Source organism: Podarcis gaigeae (assembly GCF_964106915.1).
Source record: "Podarcis gaigeae genome assembly, chromosome: 9".
Lineage (NCBI taxonomy): Eukaryota > Metazoa > Chordata > Lepidosauria > Squamata > Lacertidae > Podarcis > Podarcis gaigeae.
This window is the reverse complement of record NC_139685.1, coordinates 59,739,247-59,758,230: the sequence shown is the minus strand read 5'-3', so window position 1 is coordinate 59,758,230 and position 18,984 is coordinate 59,739,247. Positions and strand designations below refer to the sequence as shown.

The 18,984-nt window shown below is 41.8% G+C and overlaps 1 protein-coding gene and 1 long non-coding RNA gene across 5 annotated transcripts; one reads left to right on the top strand and one right to left on the bottom strand.

Moving 5' to 3' along the window:
- Nucleotides 1-70: 70 nt before the first annotated feature.
- EIF4E (eukaryotic translation initiation factor 4E) lies at nucleotides 71-16,122 on the bottom strand. Of its 4 annotated transcripts, none has more exons than XM_083756941.1 (7): nucleotides 15,617-16,122; nucleotides 11,777-11,883; nucleotides 8,429-8,524; nucleotides 7,553-7,616; nucleotides 6,782-6,895; nucleotides 4,494-4,633; nucleotides 71-1,938 (listed from the first exon to the last, which is right to left on the bottom strand). In XM_083756941.1, the coding sequence occupies exons 1-7, from the start codon at nucleotides 15,632-15,634 to the stop codon at nucleotides 1,824-1,826; spliced, it is 654 nt and encodes a 217-aa protein (XP_083613067.1). In that variant the 5' UTR covers nucleotides 15,635-16,122; the 3' UTR covers nucleotides 71-1,823. The 4 variants fall into 4 exon arrangements, with proteins under 4 accessions (XP_083613067.1, XP_083613065.1, XP_083613066.1 ...); XM_083756939.1 differs by having other exon boundaries at nucleotides 15,485-15,871; XM_083756940.1 differs by lacking the exon at nucleotides 15,617-16,122 and adding an exon at nucleotides 13,837-15,207.
- Nucleotides 15,544-18,936, top strand: LOC310852904. Its single transcript, XR_014568418.1, has 2 exons — nucleotides 15,544-15,677; nucleotides 18,594-18,936. It is a non-coding gene; the product is annotated as an uncharacterized lncRNA (long non-coding RNA).
- The last annotated feature ends 48 nt before the right edge of the window (nucleotides 18,937-18,984 follow it).

Here is an 18,984-nt window from a genome sequence, read left to right as displayed (position 1 = left end):
AACTTTGGCCAGGAACTCTGTCATTTCATTGTGTCAAATAGCATTAGACATTATTACACACCACATATGCTTTAATACAAGAGTGATTCCATTTATTTCAGGGGAGGGGGTAGTATTAACTGCAATAATACAGTATCAGTTTTTATACAAAAGGCTACTTGGGTTCATGCTGGATAGCCTGCAAGAACCAAAAGGCAAAACCAGCACATCTGGGAAAAGGTCTCCCACCATAACATTTACCTTAAGTGCGGCAAATGTCAACCTTAATATAACTGAAGTTCTACATAACAGAAGAACTGTTTTAGAGACAGCTTTCAAATCAAAACGTTCAGATTTTTGTCAGCTAAACACACTCCCAGGATTCCTCAGAACTCCTACTTGGTGAAATAATGGCTGTACCATCTAGTTACCATGGCCTGCATTTTGGTACAGTACTGAGAAAGTTAACATAACTTAGTGTGGTAACTGGTACCAAACTTCTACTCTCTAAGCCACCACTTCCAGAGCCAGAAAGCCATTTTGTTATAGTTCTGCAAAGTAAATACAGTTTGCTCATTTTCTGACACCCAGTTTATTAGTTCCAGATTTTCTGTTTCCTGTTGTTGCAGTGGCAGGCCAGCTTTCAGCTATTATGTTCCATTGGATTATTCCATTTCTGAGCATGCTGCCCAAACAGCAATGTAATTCACTGAACAGTTAAACAAACATATCTATTTAAGATATAGTCACCGCAATGCAGTTCTGTCTGAAGATAGCACTATCTATTAAAATCTAGCACAACTCGAATTAAATGCTACCTTAAGGCTCAACCTCGCCTACTACAGAGGCCGCTATAGAGACCGCCTTATCAGTAGTAGTACAAAACAAGTCAATATAATGAAATAAAAGGACGAATCTACTTGTCTAAAAGACAATTCACTGTACACATTTTATTTACAGTTTTGTACACTGTCTTAATATGAATGGGACTGCGTTTCTATTCGAGCTGTTTTTAAACCAAAGCAAAATATAACCTAAGGAATACAAAGTGTTAAAATACAGCATAAGATACAAAAAACAGGAATACTATTTCTAGTAAGGAATGTAATTATGGTGTTACATTTTTAAAAATCCACAATTATGTTCAGGAAATCACACAAACATATCACTGATTTGACTTGAAATGCATGAAACTCGTAGCAAAGCTTTGATGTTACAAAATAATTACCAAAGAATGCACAAAATTAATGTTTATTAAACCTTTTGTCATATTCCCAGATAGATCCTTCACCAATGTTACATGAGCAAGAACTGAAATTAGAATATCACTAATGTTATCAGAGAGGGAAACAATAAATTAAATCTAGCAGCCATCAGCATCCATTACAGCAAAGACAATGCTGTATAAAGAAATATTTGCTAGAAAAATGTATGCATCATACTATTCTTTCAAACCAGCAAAACAAGTTGCATACAATGCAAAGGTGAAAAAGTAGTAGTTTCTTCCCCTGTAGAAATGGCACTGTTTTTGGGATATATTTAATATAATATTTACTTTCCTAAGAAGCATCACAGAGTGAGCTAGGGAGACCTTTATGGTTTCAGTGGGCAAATGTACTGAAATTCTTTGATTGGATAAAGGTTACTTCAGCCAAAAATGGGGGAGAAAAACAAACACAGAAGTACAAGACAAAAGCAAATGAGACTTTCACAAATTTAGCAACATTTAGATGGAAATCAGATTTAAATGCAGTCCACTCTGCTTTTATATAGAGGCTTTGGTTCAGCTCCCAAATCTCGATTGCTTGACGCAGTCTCCTATGAAATACTCTGAAGGTGTCTTCTTAAACAACAAACCTATTTTTAGTGGTGGAGCCGCTCTTAGTAGCTGTGTCAGCATGGGACTGATAACCAATCACTATCTTTGGAGGAAGTCCTAACCTTTCTTTGTACACTCTCCTGAGAAATAAAAACATAAAATATCTGTTTAAATAGTATTCAACGGAAGAGAACAAGATGCTAGTTTCACATATGAAAGCTCTCAATCCAAAAAATTCAGAGAGTTTTATATTATTTTAAATACTAAATTGGCTGTTATAAAAATCTCAAACCTCTCAGCAGTCAATTCATACTGTTTTCACATATTCTCCATTTCAACTTTATCTGCCGAATAACTGATACTATCATCTGACAAATCTAACTGCTCTTCATTATATCCATAATGAATCACCAGGACTCACTATCTTGTAACTTTTTTTTAGTAAGCTCTGACTTATCTCTACTTTCAAAGAAAGGCTATTACAGGCTGAATGTCCCTTAAAACCATCTGTCTCCCACTGGCAGCTCACAGCCCACCCCCCTTAAGGTTGGTAGCAGCTGCGACTTCAGCATCATTTTATTTATCTCATTTAGGCTATTTAAGGAAAAAGGCAGAAATAGATCCAAGGGGGCAGAAAACTATCGCCACTAACAGCTACATTAAGGAAGGAAGTTTGGCAAGTGCAGCTTATCACACAAAGGTGAAAGTGCACACCTGCCTAATTTCATCTTCTGCACAACAATTACAGGTGAGAAAGCCCCGATTACATCCTTTGAATAATGGGAAGCTGGTCTCATTTTGTAGGCTGGAGGTCTGGACTGAAATCACTGTCGATTTCAGGGATCTTCAACCTTTTCAGACCCAGGACTCAGTTTTAACCCAAACAAGCATTTGGGAACCCATTATTTAACCTTTTACCATATTTGCATTTTGCATGGTGACTGTGCTACTGCTGCAACCCACCTTGAATCAGGCCCGTAACCTAGGGGGTCCAGACCCTCCAGCTGGCTTAGATAAAGTTAATTCATTCACTAGCACACACACAGCTGTAAGTCAGGCATATTGTAGTGCAGTTCTCAAAATAGAATCCTATTCCAATACTAATTGCAATGCTTCACAAGCCTACTCAGAGGTCCCTTTGTACCACGTAAGGGTGCTTAGGTTTGCAGCCAAAATAATGTTTGATTCCTGACATGACCACAGCTATCTCATAACATTTGCACAAAGTTTTATTGGCTCTGACACAAAACTTCTATTTTCAGAGAAACGTGGCCAGTCTTAACTTTACAGAACACCTTTGATTTATTCAACCCATTCAATGACAGCAATTACAAGTAAGTAAGTGTATGTCCAATAGTGGACAATAGGCTGTATGCACAATAAATGCAGATGTTTGCAATCACAGTTTTCCTTTCAATAAATACTCATTTCAAAGTCTATGTATTTCCAAATCCATGTTCATGTGGCTTCAATGGATTTAATATACTTTCACAGAATTTAAATATACTCTGAATTAAACCTCATCATTCTGTAATATGCAGAATATAAAGTCATAGGGTATATTTCATGCTTTAGCAACACTATAATCTCCAATCTTTTGCAACTGAGATTAGTACCCACTGTGAAACTGTCCAGAAACAAACCACTACATCATACTTGTGAAAGAGTAACAGTTTCAGCTGAATTTTCCCAAGAGGATGGCATTGTTTCAATTTCCTTCATTATCCTTGGTATCAATGGAAACAGGCTGCAGATCTACGCACATTTACCTGAGAGTAAGGTCCACTGAACATAGTAAGATTTCTGAGTAAAGATTATGAGAATGTTTAAGATTAGGCTGCACATGGTGGAACAGTGTGGACATCATGATAAGCCATGATTTACTGTGATGGGAATGAGCTGCAATAAGTTTGGGGCTTATACATTTCCATTCCTTCTCCAGTGTGGCCATGGAGGAGATGGGATGCTCTTCCATTTGCAATTAACTGCAGTTTAGCATTACATCCATACTCTTAACAGTAGTTAAATATGGGGTTTTTTTGGAAACAAACTTCATATTACAAGCTTTGAAATTTGCAAACCATCGTCAATATTAGCCAGTTAGTTGGATTTGGACAAAACAAGCTACCTTTCTTAAAAAAACAAAAAACCCTGAAGTAAAAGCTTTTTATCTTCTCCTTGGAGTAATGCTGGAGGAATTGGAAAGTGTCTGTGCTCAAGCCTTGCAACATATTGTTCCTATCACAATAAGCCATGGTTTATAGCAGAGGTGGGAAATCACTTTTGTCCACTGGGCTGGGTCAAGAAGTGGCCACCTCTCTGTGGGCTGTTTTTGACTGTCAGGCAAATCCACCCACTTGTAAATAACCTGCTGTCATGGTGTCAAGAAGACCTGAGTCTGCCAGCCATCAGCAGGACTTGTATTCCGTGCTCAAGCCCTGCTGCAAAGGAACAATTGGGACTATATTCAAAGTCTCTTAATTGTTCCTTTGTCACCATAGCTTTACCAATCCCACACCTTTGTCATAGGGTGTCAGGTGATCAATGGGTCGGCATGGCTGGACTTGTAAGGCTCCTAATTTGACCCACAGATCAGTAATTCCTTCTGCCTGGTTTATAGCGATGTCTGAACCAGCTCTACACATAGGGTATTCTTAGGAAGACAGTATACTGCAGTTTATTCAGCTTAACTTACCCTATATGTGTAACAGCGTCCCTGTTTTCACATTCAGTAGTCCATATTGCTATTTTATCACCCTTGGCTCTAACATTAACAACTGCTCCACATACATCATCGCTGTAGTCATCAAAGGACTCTCCAATAAGGCACAACAGCTATAAAAGAGTAATAGACCATTAAACAATCTAAATAGAAAAAGACAACCAAATGAACGGAAGAAAATGAACACTGCATAAGACAAGAAACTCTTCAACACTCCCAAGATAACCAATAATATGAAAGCATTTTCAACTGTCTTTGACAGGAAACCAGAGAACACCACACATCAGCTTTCTGAAGAACAATGCAGGCAATCCCTGATTTGTGCATCCACAGGCTCTTACCTGATGAGATTACCACTAAGATCAACCTGTTGCCAAGTGTTTATAATACAGTGGGCCACAACTTAAGACTTAATTTACTTATACACAATTTACTTATCAGAACCGTACACAGATGAGGAAAAGTAAATAAATATATGGTGAGTGGGGAAAACCTGTTGTTCCCTGCTCTCCATTTATTTCCCATACTGGGCAGGTCATGTGTGCATTCTAGGGCCCTCCTGCAACTTTCCCAGGGCCCAATATGCAACCCTTTGCCTTGTGGCAGAGGGTGAGCAGTTCCAAATGTTCCCAACTTTGCCTTTGGGCACCGACCCCAAGAACTGAACCCTTGCATAAGTGCTGGGCCCACTGTACTCTTTCTTGCCCAGATGCAAGTTCAGTCTGTTTCATCTACCATAGATTTAGAATTGAGATAGCTCTTTGTAGTTGTTCAGTTAAGAGCTGGGTGGTATCAGGGTATTGATGGCAATCCGTTCCAAACTCTCAGCGTCTTCAGTTATATGTTAGAAACCACTGGCAATAAACTGAGCTCCACATAACTCCACACTGTCAACCTGAAAGGGCAGAGCTACAATTAAGGACCCTTGGATGGAGAAAGAAATCAAATTACTCAGGAGCCAGACCAAATATCCCTACTAGCCATCTAAACTGGTCCACTGCATCAAAAATACCAAGAAGTCCAAATGTAAATGGGCATGGAGCTAAAGATGTGGCGTTCTCCAAAACCCTGAAAACAATGTTAATTTGCCCAAGGCAAATGAGGCCGAAATAATCTATGCAACAAGAGGCACCTTCTGACACCCCGGGCCAGAACCCTGTCACAAGCAAGTCAAGACCTGAGTGATTTATCAGAAAACTACCAAACAAATTTGTGTCAAGTCCTATTTACAGATTACTCATACGTAAGGAATGCACATGTTGAAGGAGGCGGCATGTTGGCCCCACCATTGATTTTGTGTCCCATGGATAGCAACCTCGGAAAAAGAGTCCTGTGCTACTGGGTGCTACATGCAAGCAGCCACTCATGCTGAGGGGCTCCTTTTCAGATATCAAGAGCCAGGGAATGCAAATTTAGGGCTGGGATCCACATACAAAAATGCAAGAGTAAGTCTACTGTAAACTGCAAATTCCTTCCACTTTGTTAAGCCCTAATGTGACAACACAAATCCTCTCAAAACAAAAGCATCCCAACAGGATACAATTTTACTCAGATGATGAACAACTTCCTCTGTTGTCTAAAAGGTCTACAAATAGGTACAGTCATACCTTGGGTTGAAGTAGCTTCAGGTTGAGCGTTTTTGGGTTGCGCTCCGCGGTGACCCAGAAGTAACGGAATGCGTTACTTCCGGGGTTTTGCCACTCATGCAGGCGCTCAAAATGACGTCATGTGCATGTGCGGAGGCGGCGAATCACAGGTTGCATTCGCTTCAGGTTGCGTACGGGGCTCTGGAACAGATCCCGTTCGCATCCAGAGGTACCATTGTACTATGGCATATTCAGTAGAATTCAGCATGTGTTGTCCCATTTGTCCTGCAGTTATTCTACCTGTTGCATAGTTTTCCATGCCATTTTGGGGCATTTGTTTATGATTGCAAGGGGGAAATCCTATCTATTTCCCTTCACCAAATCAGAATTAGCACTACCACCTCCCCGCCTCCCAGGGATCCCATAAGCTTCACACATACTTGGGGTGGACCATGTTAATGAGCCTGGATTCAATGCCTAGGGAACCCATTACACCTTGAGCAGCTAATGGTTTAACCATGACAGACACAGTGTCTGCACAAGTTGTTACACCACCACTCACAGGTACATAGAAGTGGCAACTGATGGGTTCTTCAACATGCCTCCTCCCTTCAGGAATTTTAGAACAGTTCATCTCTCAAATTTAAGCAAGACAAAATAGCACAAAAAACTTACTGTCTCTAGCCAGAAGCGATCAAGGTCACTTCGTCGCTGCTGTTTGTTTAGTGTAATTAGCCACCGTCCTCCTCGTTTATTCTTCTCATCTTCCCACATGGGCTCAATACCATCCTAAAAAGTGCAATTTGAGCAGAAAACAATAAATCTATATGATGCACAACGCAATATCATTCCATTTTAATGCAGCATTCGAGCCCAGCTATTCTCATGGCATTAAGATTTTAACTCATTTGTCTTAATACCACCTGCAATGCAATGGGTTGTACCCAACTAAGTTATCCTGTTGGTGCAAGAAATTCCAACTGCCTAACAGGACCCCTCTGTTCTGAGGCTTTCCCCAGTTAACTGCAGTAGACTGGGGTGGGGAGAGAAAGGCCTCTTACTTTTGCGCTAATGGAAAGACTTTGTTGGATACAACCAATGTATGGAAAGACTTTCCTACTGCCAGAGATGTTTCAGGACTAACTAGAAAAAGGATTTGATTTATAGACAGTAGCATGGAAAGAGGCAGTGTGTGGCAAGGCAGCCCAGAGGCATTTAAGACTAGCAATTCACACCTCAAACACCAAAGTTCACTAGTGTGTGCCTGAACATATTATAGAAATCAAGTGTCAAGCTATGAATGTGCAACAAGGAAATACTAGACTCTGTGGAGGTGGAGTAGTGTGGTTTACATACAATCCTAAGACATTTTAAGACAGGGGACCCAAAACTAGTAACATTATTCATAATAATTAACAAGCTAATACTTAAGTTTACTCTGCATACCTTAAACAGTGAGTAGTCACAACCGGGCATTAAGTTACTAGAGAGCTGGATATGGTTATATAACCTATTTGGGAAAAGCAAAATACAATTAAGAAAGTGAACTATCACAAGCAGTGCAGATTTCACCACGATAAATCAGGCTAGCATCTTAAAATTTAAGGTGCTTTAATTAGGAATATAAACTTATTCTCAACAATTAATTTCACGGCATGGGGGGGGGGAATTAAAAATTAAATCCAATCACATGTGTATAAGATAAGGAACGCTGACAATGTAAGACAATTGCTTCTACATTTTTATTACCTGAAATGTTTAGACAAGGGTTGCTAACCTGTGGTTCCCATTGGACTCAACTCCTATCAGCCCCATGGTCAATTGTCAGGGATGAAAGGAGTTGTAGTCCAGCAACATCTGGTGTGTCACAGGTTAGTCATCTTGACTTAATAAGCAGAGCTCATAGGAGTCCCCAATACTTGATAGGTACTGAAGCTGACTGTTTAAAGTTCTCCTACGTTGGTGTTAATTAGTTTCATAATCAGCTACTTTTTCTACTAAAAAACTCTGAAGGATTTTTAGTCTGTGCCTGCAGAGATTTTCCTGAATTGTGCTTCACCTGTCAATTTTAAAAAATCAAGGTATTTGCCAGATCCCTTTCATTCAACTTACTAGGTTCCCTCTTTTTCCTTATGTCATCCTGCATAATGAACAGAAAGGGGAAAATTCAAATTTCATGTTTAATTGAGTTGTGAAAAATGCAGTATAAACCTTCCCACAGAGGCTCTGAGCTAGTGTACAGGCTGATTTAAAAAGCTACACATTACTATAAAGAAATACTTCAAGAATGAATGAGACCCGCATCTAAGAAGCTTCACTTACGCCCAAAAATCTTCAACAGTATCAAACTTTGAGATCAGACGAAGATTTGCTTGCCAGGTTTTACTTTTGTCATTTTTAAAGAACCAGAGCGCCCACCTGAAAAAATATTGATTTCTTGTTAGGCTACTATGTTTTATTATCCAGTGTCCTATTACGACTTAGTAAGGACTTAAAAATCATACAGCATAGAAGAAATTTAGGAAAGAAAATTATAGATAGCAAGAATGCCCACAGGTTTAATTTTCAGATCCCACTGAACTGGGCAAGGTACTGAGGCTCTAGATCGCAAAGCTGATGGAGAAAGAATTTGATGGAAGGCTGATATTTATATTTAGATATAATGAATGCTTACCTAAGAAAGAAAGGGGGGAAAAAAGATTATAAATACTGTTATTTCCAAAATTCAATCTCCTTCTGAAAACAAGATTCCGAAGTAAAGCATATAATCTGAAGCATGCTTTCTGAACAATTTATATACCTCAACCTAGTTAGTGGCATTCCATGGGGAGCAGTAAGCTTCTGTATCTGTACAACTAGAGGTTGCTTGTTCAAGTTCCTGCCAACCTAGCAGTTCGAAAGCATGTCAAAGTGCAAGTAGATAAATAGGTACCGCTCCGGTGGGAAGGTAAACGGCGTTTCCATGCGCTGCTCTGGTTCACCAGAATCAGCTTAGTCATGCTGGCCACATGACCCAGAAGCTGTCTGCGGACAAACGCTGGTTCCCTCGGCCAATAAAGCGAGATGAGCGCCACAACCCCAGAGTCAGCCATGACTGGACCTAATGGTCAGGGGTCCCTTTACCTTTACCTTGTGCAAGTTACCCTCTCTGATCCAAAAGTCAGGGCTGCATGTATAGTGTCTAAAAATGTAAACTCCTGGTGATCAGGTGCATCAAGACTGGATTCAGTCCACCATTGCTGCTGCTTCTCACTAACTGACTGATCAATACCACTTTAGCTTTAAAAAGAAGGCTTTGTGCACAGTGCAGCTGCTATATATGTACTTCTTTGGATGGGGATACTGCTCTAGGCAAAACTTCAGAAAGCACATAGAATCAACAGACTTGAAGAGTTGCCGAGTATTGTTCTGTGAAGTTATACATTCTACTCAGTCAACCACTCAAGGACTGCAATATCAATATTCTTATTTAACTAGAGCTATTTGGGGTGTGCTATTTTAAACTACTCTTGAAAATGCAACAGAGCTTCAATACATTCAGAAATATCTGAGCTATCCAAATTAGAATAACCAGGAAGAATGTTTTTACAGGGTCACACTGACCTGGGACAAGGAGATTTGATTAGAGAAATTTGGGGGAAGCAACCTATTTTGGTAATGAGAACCTAACACTACACCAGCACCATCGTATCTTTTACCAGCTGTAACTCATTTTAAAAGTGTCAGGATATTGCAGCAATGCAGGTCTTTCAGCAAGAGGAAGGGAAAAAAACGTAAAGCAGGATTAACAATGGACTAAAAAAAAGGTAGTCTCTTGCTCCTAGCAGTTTATCCCCCGAAACAAGAAAATCTGTAAACTGAAGCCACCAAAATTCTAAATCACAATTTCATTACACATTTGTATTTGTTTTAAGCTATGAACACATCATATTCTGATATCTATGTTACAACCCTCTCAGTGCCACATTATATGATTAGTTGTAAACCCACATATTGTAATACTTAAGAGACAATATAGTATTTGCTAAGGGGTAAACAATGGGATCAGATTGTGGTCTATATGCTCTGTATCTGGACTTCCCAGAAGTATCTGACTCGCCCTGCTGGCAACCAACTCTTGGTCTGATCCAGCCAGGCACTTATGAAAACTGCGTTCTCACCTAAGGCACTGAGTAGGTCAAATGGACACCAATAATTAAAAGACTATTCCCTTAATCATTCACAGTTAAATGAAGTGAAATATAAGCTTCAAAAGTTTTATTATCAATATTATTAATAAACATTTTGTTTATGATGGTTAAGCAGTATAAAAGATTCAGGTAGGTAGCCATGTTGGTCTGACGCAGTCAAAATAAAAAAAATTAAAAATTATCCAGTGGTACCTTATAGACCAATTAAGTTTGTTCTGGTATCTGAAGTAGTGTGCATGCACGCGAAAGCTAATACCAGAACAAACTTAGTTGGTCTATAAGCAGTATAAAAGTCTTCTTAAACAAAACAAAGGCAGTCCTCAGAACGCAGCCCATATTTTAGACGTTGAAAAGATTACTTTAGAAAAGGTTAAAGCAGATTCTAACTTGGTTCAAATGAAACACGTGTGAGAGCAGCCCAGAACCTTTGAAAGCTTTCTAGGAAGGTAGAAGTGTTATCTGCAATGCTGAGGTATTGCAATTCAAGTTATGAGACAGGAGATTCTGACTAAACATCAGGAATAATTTCCTGACTGTAACAGCTGTTTGACAGTGGAACAGACTCCCCTGGGACTCTCCTTACATGGAGGTTCTTAAGCTCGATGGCCACCAGTCATGGATGCTTTACTTGAGATTCCTGCATCACAGGAGGTTGGACTAGATGACTCTTGAGGTCCCTTCCAACTCTACAATTCTAGGATTTTATGAAATGTTGTGGGCCTCCATCTGTCTTAAGAGACAATGGAATGCGCTTCTGGGGGTGAAGTCAAACCCCTAGAAAATCACAGCACCTGCTGTGGCTGCAGAGACTAGAAACTCATAACTGGTCTTCCAGTGTTCTTTTTTCCTGCTTTTATAGCACTGAAGTGTCCTCTCCAGGGCTGCCCCTCTTCCGTCCTGTTTGAAACAAGAGCTATTTATCATGCAGCAATACTGCTGTTCAAAGCTCTACACCAGGGGTCTGGAACCTCCTGCCCACAGAACTCCTAATGTGAACCACAGGGCCATTCTTCCCCAGCCATGCTCACCGTACGCCATATGACATCATGTGTGGTTCAGGTGATGTTGCATCTTCCAAGGGGCAATCAGGAGTGTTATTCTAGGTCAGCAGTCAGTTGACTCCCAACTGCACCAAATGTAAGCCATGCTCCTGATTATTCCTTTGCATTCGGCACACAAATTATCACCAAATTCAAGCCATGCTGCTGAGGTTAGGTCCATTGTGTGCACTACAAGCCAGATCCCAGCTGCTTTACAATCTTGTTTGCATGGTTGTAAAGGTAGAAGGCTCCCCTTTTACAATTTTTTGAAATACATCCACTTTATACTCATTTAGTTCATCATAAAGGTTAGATTTTTATTTTCATCCTTTAGTCAAAAATTGCAGTAAAACAGGTTTTCACAGGAATTTGCAAACAATGTAATTCATATCTGTAAGTTATAATATTCTATTATATTGTTCAGAGGAAACATGTCTCACCTGTTTTGTAATGGATGCTTAACGTATGGTTCAGGACTGACTACCTCCTGACTTGCTGGTGTCTCGGTTTTCTCTTCTTCTGAAGTCTGAGGGTTAGAAGTGGTTTCCTATATAAACAAAGTACAAAGTTGACTTGTTGCATGTTTACTATTCTGATAATACTATGTTGCGTAGGTTTTCCTTTTTGCAGGATAAGCACATCCAAATATACTTCCAACTCCTAATAATAATGGATTTGACCATGATTTTGCAAATGTGGACACTGTACCATTAGAGTTAGAATAGCTTCTTCATGTTCTTTTCACACAGTTGTAGGTACATAAAAGGAGATTATTAAAATCAGGGCCAGCCCAAGACATTTTGAACCTGAGGAGAACCACAAAATGGGGCCCCTTTCCATGCCAGAAAAGGAAGAATGAGTGAAGACCTACATAGGGATTTGCTGCCCCTGTGGATCCTGCCAGCTGAGGCAGGTTACCTTGCCCCATGGGTGGGTTGAACACTGATACCAGTGTACCTCTTCAATAACAGATAGCCCTATCTGGTCATAATGTAGTACAGGGGGTTACATTCCAGAGACGGCACATATACACACAAAAATTGTTTAGTCGAAACACTCTGCTGAAACTGCCCCTGTACAAGCAGTCTTACATTCCAGAGTTGGCGCCTAACAGGTCTTACACCCCCCCCTTTTCCGCCTTGGTTATTGGGCTCTAGAAGGCTCTCTCACAAACTTTGGCAAGATGTCGCAAGAGCCTCCCAGAGTCCAGTAAGCAAGGAGTAGAGCGTAAAACCTCTTTCCACATTAGAAAAACCCTGCACAAAAAGAGCTTTTAAACTCTGCCTTTTATTAATTTGTGCAATTTCAACTAGACAGCCATCAACCATGTAAAGTCGTAATTGTATAAGGTGAACATGCCTAAGTTGAGAGTCAATTGTAAATTAAATTCGTAATTTCAGTGGTGCCACTGCCACTCTGCTAGATTTTTAAAAGCTTTGTAACAGTTGTTTTTTGTTTTTATTTATTCTTTTTATATCCCACCTTTCTTCCAAGCAGCTCAAGATGGAGTACAGAGTTCTCCATCTCCTCATTTTATCCTCCCAAGAAACCAATGAGGTTTCTTAAGTTGAGAGAATGTGACTGGCCCAAGGTCACCCTGTGAGATTCATAACTGAGTGGAGATTCAAACTCTGGTCTCCAAGATCCAAGTCCAACATATCACACTGGCTCTCTTAACCACTAAACTGCCCCAGCATATGAAAATATGGCAAGATTAAGTAATTATTGGGTTCTGTTATGCCATTTTCTATCCTAATTTGCAAGACTTGACAATATAATGCTGAAAGCTGTTTACTTAACTTAAGACTATACACAGCTACATGTTCGGACCTTAGTAAATTTGAGACCACACAGAAACAGGAGACGCAATGGACTGGATCAATATTAGGTTATTTGATCTTTGTTCCCATTGAAATCATTGTGCAAAGTTACTCATAAATAATTTAGGTCCCATTGATTTCACCCTATCTTAAGTAAGAATCCAGTCCAGCGAGCCAAGAACTCTGGGCAGTCCCAAGAAATGTGGTCTTATACTACTAGTTACCACTCAACAAATCAAGATTCTGAACCTGAAAGGAAGCTACTTCTAGAAACTGAAGATAGTTTAAAAAATAAAGCCAATTATGACAATAATTTTTTTTAATTATTTGTGTCAAATAATGCTGCATTGCCAGATAATCCAAGTATCTTTCTGCTGACTAACAATGGTCTTCAAAACTATGTCAATTAAAATTAGTAAACAGAAAATAGCAATTTGACACTGCCAGCACAGGTACTGATGAAACACTTATTTATCACATGCATTCTTTGTTGTAATTACATGCTCTAATCTGCCCATCACACTCTTCCTTAAGAATGCCTTTGAACAATCCACATCATATAGTCATAATCTCTTCAGCTAGCTATCCAAGTTATTCATATCCAACTGTGGCAACCAGCAACAAAATTAGTGCTGGTGCATAAAACATTACAGATACAAAACTAAAGACTGAATACTTACCTTTCCAATACTACATGGTCCAGAAAGGTTTTCAATCATGGTGATGAATACCTTGCAAAATATAGTACTTTAAAATAAGCCCCCTTCAAATACCCCACATACAGTTGTGCTTTGGACGATGATGAAAGTGACAAAAATGAGGAACTTGTTAAAACTGGGAAATATCAGAAAATGAGCTTTCAAAAGTGTTTGGGTACTTAAGAGTATGAGTTTGGGTACTTAAGATTATTATAATTATGGATCACTCCATAGTTATTCTGTTTCTTTGATGCTTAGGAAGCAGCTTGTATTAATGTGTATGGACTAAGAAAAATAATACATTTTAAAACTATGCCTACTCTTGAAAATTAGGTTAGCAATAGAAAGCATTTTCCTAAAGGGAACTGCAGAGCATACTGAATTCATGCTACAGCCAGGCAAGACTCAGTCCTTCAGTAAAAGGTTGCTATTCTAAGACACAAGTTTAACTTGCTGCTGCTGCCTATATACAGTGTCAGAACCAATTTACAGGGCTACTTGGCTCATAGCCTGAGTTTCCCCCAGCACAAATGTTGCTAAATGAGCTGTCATAGTTCTCCACCGCACCCCCCCCAAAAAATCCTGCTTTTGAACGTTACCACTCCACCCACATTGGGATAGGTGGCAGTGACAAGCAAAGCAATTTCTTGTTTTGAAATTAACGATTTAAGCAATCTTTTGGTCACGACAGATGTGTAAACCTAGGGTGTCGGGTAGGGAGAAAGAAAAAGAAAGCAGGCACCAAGGTGTGGGGGTGATTTGTATGGAAGAAGCTCAACTTTGGGCCAGTCTTCCGTTCGCAAGCAACAGATTCCCAAGGGTTTTAGGCGAGGTCCGGGGAATCTGAAAGTTTGTTCTTCCGAGCCGATCTTAAGGAGCGCCCCATGGCCACGTTTCCCTTGCGAAATACTGGTGTGAAAGAAGGAAGGCGAGAGCGGCCGGCGTGCGCATACTAGGCCCGGGACCCCCTGAAAAAAGGTGGCGTCTTCTACCTCAAGGACGGGGGCGGCACGAAACGCTCTCGGGGTGTGAAAAGAGAAGGCGGCGACCACTAGGCAAGCCGGCCTCAGCCCCAGCCTAAGAGAGGAATAGGCCGCTGAGGGAAACGTGGGGATGGGGGAGGTGCCACGGCGCCGTGTGGCGCCTAGTAGGGCAAGAACTGACGAGGGAAGGAGAAACAGGGAGGTTTTTGAGCGGGGCGGCCGGAGAGAGAAAGCGGCGGGAGCCTCTGAGCCTGCACGCGACGCCCCCGCCCACACCAAAAACGAAGACGGTAGGTCCTCGCCCCCACCCGTAGGACACGCTCTCGCCCGCTTCCCTCCCCTCACACGGGCCCTCTCGGGTCTCCTCTCTCCCCAGCCGCACGCGACCCCTCCCCTGCCGCCCCTCAACGCCCCCGCCCAAGCTGTGACGGCACAATCCGGCTCGCGCTTGGAACCCGCCTAGACCCCCCCCCTTCCCTCTCCTCTCACCCGCCCCCGCCCTCCGACCCCGCTCGACTACTCCCCTCGAGTCACCTCATCGCACGCGCCGGCACCTTCGGCTCGCCGTACACGCGCGCGCGTCACACAGACACACACACATTGCCAGGCCGCCGCCGCCCCTTCCCTCCCTTCCCTCTTTTTTTTACCCCTCCGCTAGGATAGTCTTCCTCCGCCATGGTCGCCCTCTGGCCCCCGCCAGGCCTTTCCCCGGCCCCTCCGGAAGCCGAGAAGGAAAGCGCCGGATCGGAGAGGGAGGAAGCGGGAACGAGGACACTCACCGGTTCCACCGTCGCCATCTTAGATCGCTCTGATCGTACAAGCGCGGAGGGGAGGGGAGAGGTAAGAAGGGGGAGGCGGATAACAAATCAGGTTCGAAAGCGATTGGCCGGCGGGGCGTCACGTGGGGGCGACGGCCGTTTTGGCGGCTCGGCGCGTGCGTGCGTGGGGTGGGGGCCGCTGCGGGGAGGGGTCGGTGTCGGAGGCTGGAGGGAAGGTGAAGCGGTGGCTTCTGGGAATTGTAGTCTCCGGTGAAGTTCTTTCCCCCACTTCCTTCCTTCCTTCCTTTTCCCCTCCTCCTCCTCCTCCTCCCCGCCTCCCCCTTTCAGGAGAGACAGTCACGTGGGAAAGGCAGACAGGGGCATGTCAGGCTGAGGCGGCGCTGCTCGGAACGGCAAAGTGACCCCTAGAGTCCGAAAGCGGCAACTGCAGAATCTGTCTGCGTCTCGCCACTGAGTCTTGGCCGGATGGGCCGCTTGTCCCCCTTTCTGTCATGGAGGTGTCAGCATGTGTGATGCAAGCTCCTCCTCATCCCTCAAGTCACCGCCATTCACATCCCCATCCAAAATCTGATTGGTGGGCGGCAGACGAGTAATCCACCGGCACGTCTGCCTCACCATTTCCACACGCAAGAAAAATATTCACATTTATCCCACAATTTACCGACCTGCGGCGTCTAATCGGACGAGGCAGCCCATCTGCCTTGATCTGTGTGCCAGAAACAAGCAAAATGCACTGAAATGCTATAGACAGCTCAGTCGGTAGCACATGAGACTTACTCTCAGGCAAAGAATCATTGCAGGGGGTTGGACTTCATGGTCCTTTCCTACTTTACCATTCTATGATGGTTATTTTAAGGTGGTTCTTTTCTCAGCCTTAAAACACAAGCCTCCCTAGAACTGAGGAACAGGGATGCTCATCTGCAGAAATAATATTTTTCCTGCCCCCTTGCCAGATGGGAAGATGAAAATTGCAAGGGGCTGGGGGAGCGGGGTAGGGTAATTGTTGGCATTTCCATGGATATTTCTCCACACTCTGTAATACGTAAACAAATACTTAAAGAGAATGCTGGCATCCTTCAGAGATGAGGCACTCTGCTTCGCAATCAAAGGCAATCTGTCGTTAAATCGACTTTTTAAAACCTCCTTGCTAGAAAAGAAAAGCATTCTGCAAACTTGGAAGACTTAATCATCAAACCCTTAAAACAATGTGTTCCATTCAGGGGAAAGGCACTAATGGCCATTTAAAACACAGACCAACGTTAGCTACCTGACTTTAGGACGGATTTGTGTAATTCAGAAGTGGGTCTTGGTAGGTGGGTTCTTCCACAATTTTAATCACATTTTAAAGTCATATCTAAGAGAGCCATCCAAAAGCCTGCCAGAGCTGGCCTGAGGGGCTGTTGAAAGTGACATTAAGGACTTTTTGTAGGGAAGGCCAGTGGAATAGTCTTTTGCCTGCTAGAGGCCTCCAGATATACCTCCAGAAAACTGGAGACATAAAATAGATGCCCTGTTGGCAGTATTCCACTTGGTGTGTGAAGCAAAACTGGGGTATGCCAGGGAAATCCAAGGATCCTAATCCCCTTCACTAGCACATCCCCCAACGAGCCCTGAATTACCCTAGCTCTGAAGTCGATGTAGTTAATTCCCTCCCATTGACCACCAAATTCCTTCTCATTAAAAGTTGCTGCTCCAGCTTCTGCCCTGGCCACAGCAAAGTAGCAGGATTTAGGAAGCGGTAGCTCTGCCACACTGTGACTATAACCAGAGTTATAATCTATAATCACATTATGCTTTGTGAGATTTGCCAGTCAATTGCTTTGCATGACACCTCAAGCTCTCCATGGCAAAACCAAGCATATGGAAACAATCAGTTGAAATCCCTAAAACGTAATGTTTTATTTTTATTCATCTATTTAAAACATTAAGACTGTCATCTTAATCCCATTTATGTAGGAGTAAGACCCATTAGAGTAAGTTCCAGGCAGGTTGGTATGTAAAGAGCTTCTTCGAGCACTTGGGTTTCAAGTCAACTGCTGGAAGGTTGATTCAATTTACTTTTGACAGTGCACTGTTGTTGGTCAGGTTCTCATTTTACTGAAGTGGGTGTTGTGTGGTTAGATTGTTTTCAAAACAGACATTAAAATAGGACTCTAAACTTCTAAACTCTTATGTAGGAATCAGGGCAGGGCTGAAAACTTACAAGTCTTTTCCTGGGGGTGGGGGAAGCTGGACAAATCAAAATTTAGCACTTTCCAGCTTTTTGGTAGATGTGCTGAAAATCATGTTTGTCTCCAAAGTGATCATCTGCAATGCTCTGGCTTCCCTTAGTTAAAAAGAGGATATTATATTAGTTATTAGGTACTGAAGCTGTACGCCGGCTCCCTCGGCCAATAAAGCGAGATGAGCACCGCAACCCCAGAGTCGGTCACGACTGGACCTAATGGTCAGGGGTCCCTTTACCTTTACTTATTTTCAAATGCCCTTTGGGTGGGAGGAAAAAAAGTAATATTCTTTTGCATATTTTAATTTACAAACTTCATCAATATGCTTTCCACTGAAGAATTAAAATCTAACAGTGGACCAATAGCTAGAAGTTACAATGTATTAAGAGTGTTAATAAAGTTATATATTGATTCACTGCAACTGTGAAAAAAGAAAAATATACTTGCTTGCTTCTGTCAGAAATTTTCAAGGCATGCTGATTCCCCCAATTCCCTGTATACTAGGCATGCATTTTATGCAACTGCAAGTCTTGGTGATGTTGCTGCAGCATGGAAACATAGTGCCTATTTCACAGCAAAGGTTGCAAGGATTTTAGCTGGGGCAATCAGAATAAGATACACTATTTGACTTTTGATTCAAAACTCTAAAATGTATTTTATATAATTGACTTTTTATTTCTATTCTTTGTATATCACATTGTTTTACTGCTATGGCCAATGACTGACACAAATAAAGATTCATTTATTCATAGTGCCTGTTTGTACTGGAAGTTTGGAAAGAAGACATTTGTATTATGCAGATCATTGCATGAAGCATTTTGGAACTGCTAGAATCAATTTAGAAACACTAAGACTAGCTCATGTTGCTGGGGAACAACTGATTTATTCATCGGATTTTCAGGTGAGCAGATGCTGTTGACAAGATTGGACTGAACCACAATGAAGGATGGGATCTATTCAAATACGTATTATTATGCAGGCGTCGGGACAAGACAAGCCTAGGAAGAATTGTATTCCATTATTATTGTTGGAAGGGCGAAGCTAAAGTCCCATTGGTTTGAACAGGATTCACAACTAAATCTTTACCAGTATTCAGTGGCGCTTTCCCCCCAAGTAAGTATACATAAGACAGTGGTGTGATGC

Excerpts from the sequence above, each read along its gene's own strand:
- EIF4E (XM_083756939.1), bottom strand. The coding sequence starts at position 15,634 with ATGGCGACGGTGGAACCGGTGAGTGTCCTCGTTCCCGCTTCCTCCCTC. Across the intron at positions 11,884-15,484 it reads AAGACTATCCTAGCGGAGGG|GAAACCACTTCTAACCCTCA; the intron begins GTAAAAAAAAGA and ends TTGTTTATATAG. Across the intron at positions 7,617-8,428 it reads ACTGTTGAAGATTTTTGGGC|GTTATATAACCATATCCAGC; the intron begins GTAAGTGAAGCT and ends TTTCCCAAATAG.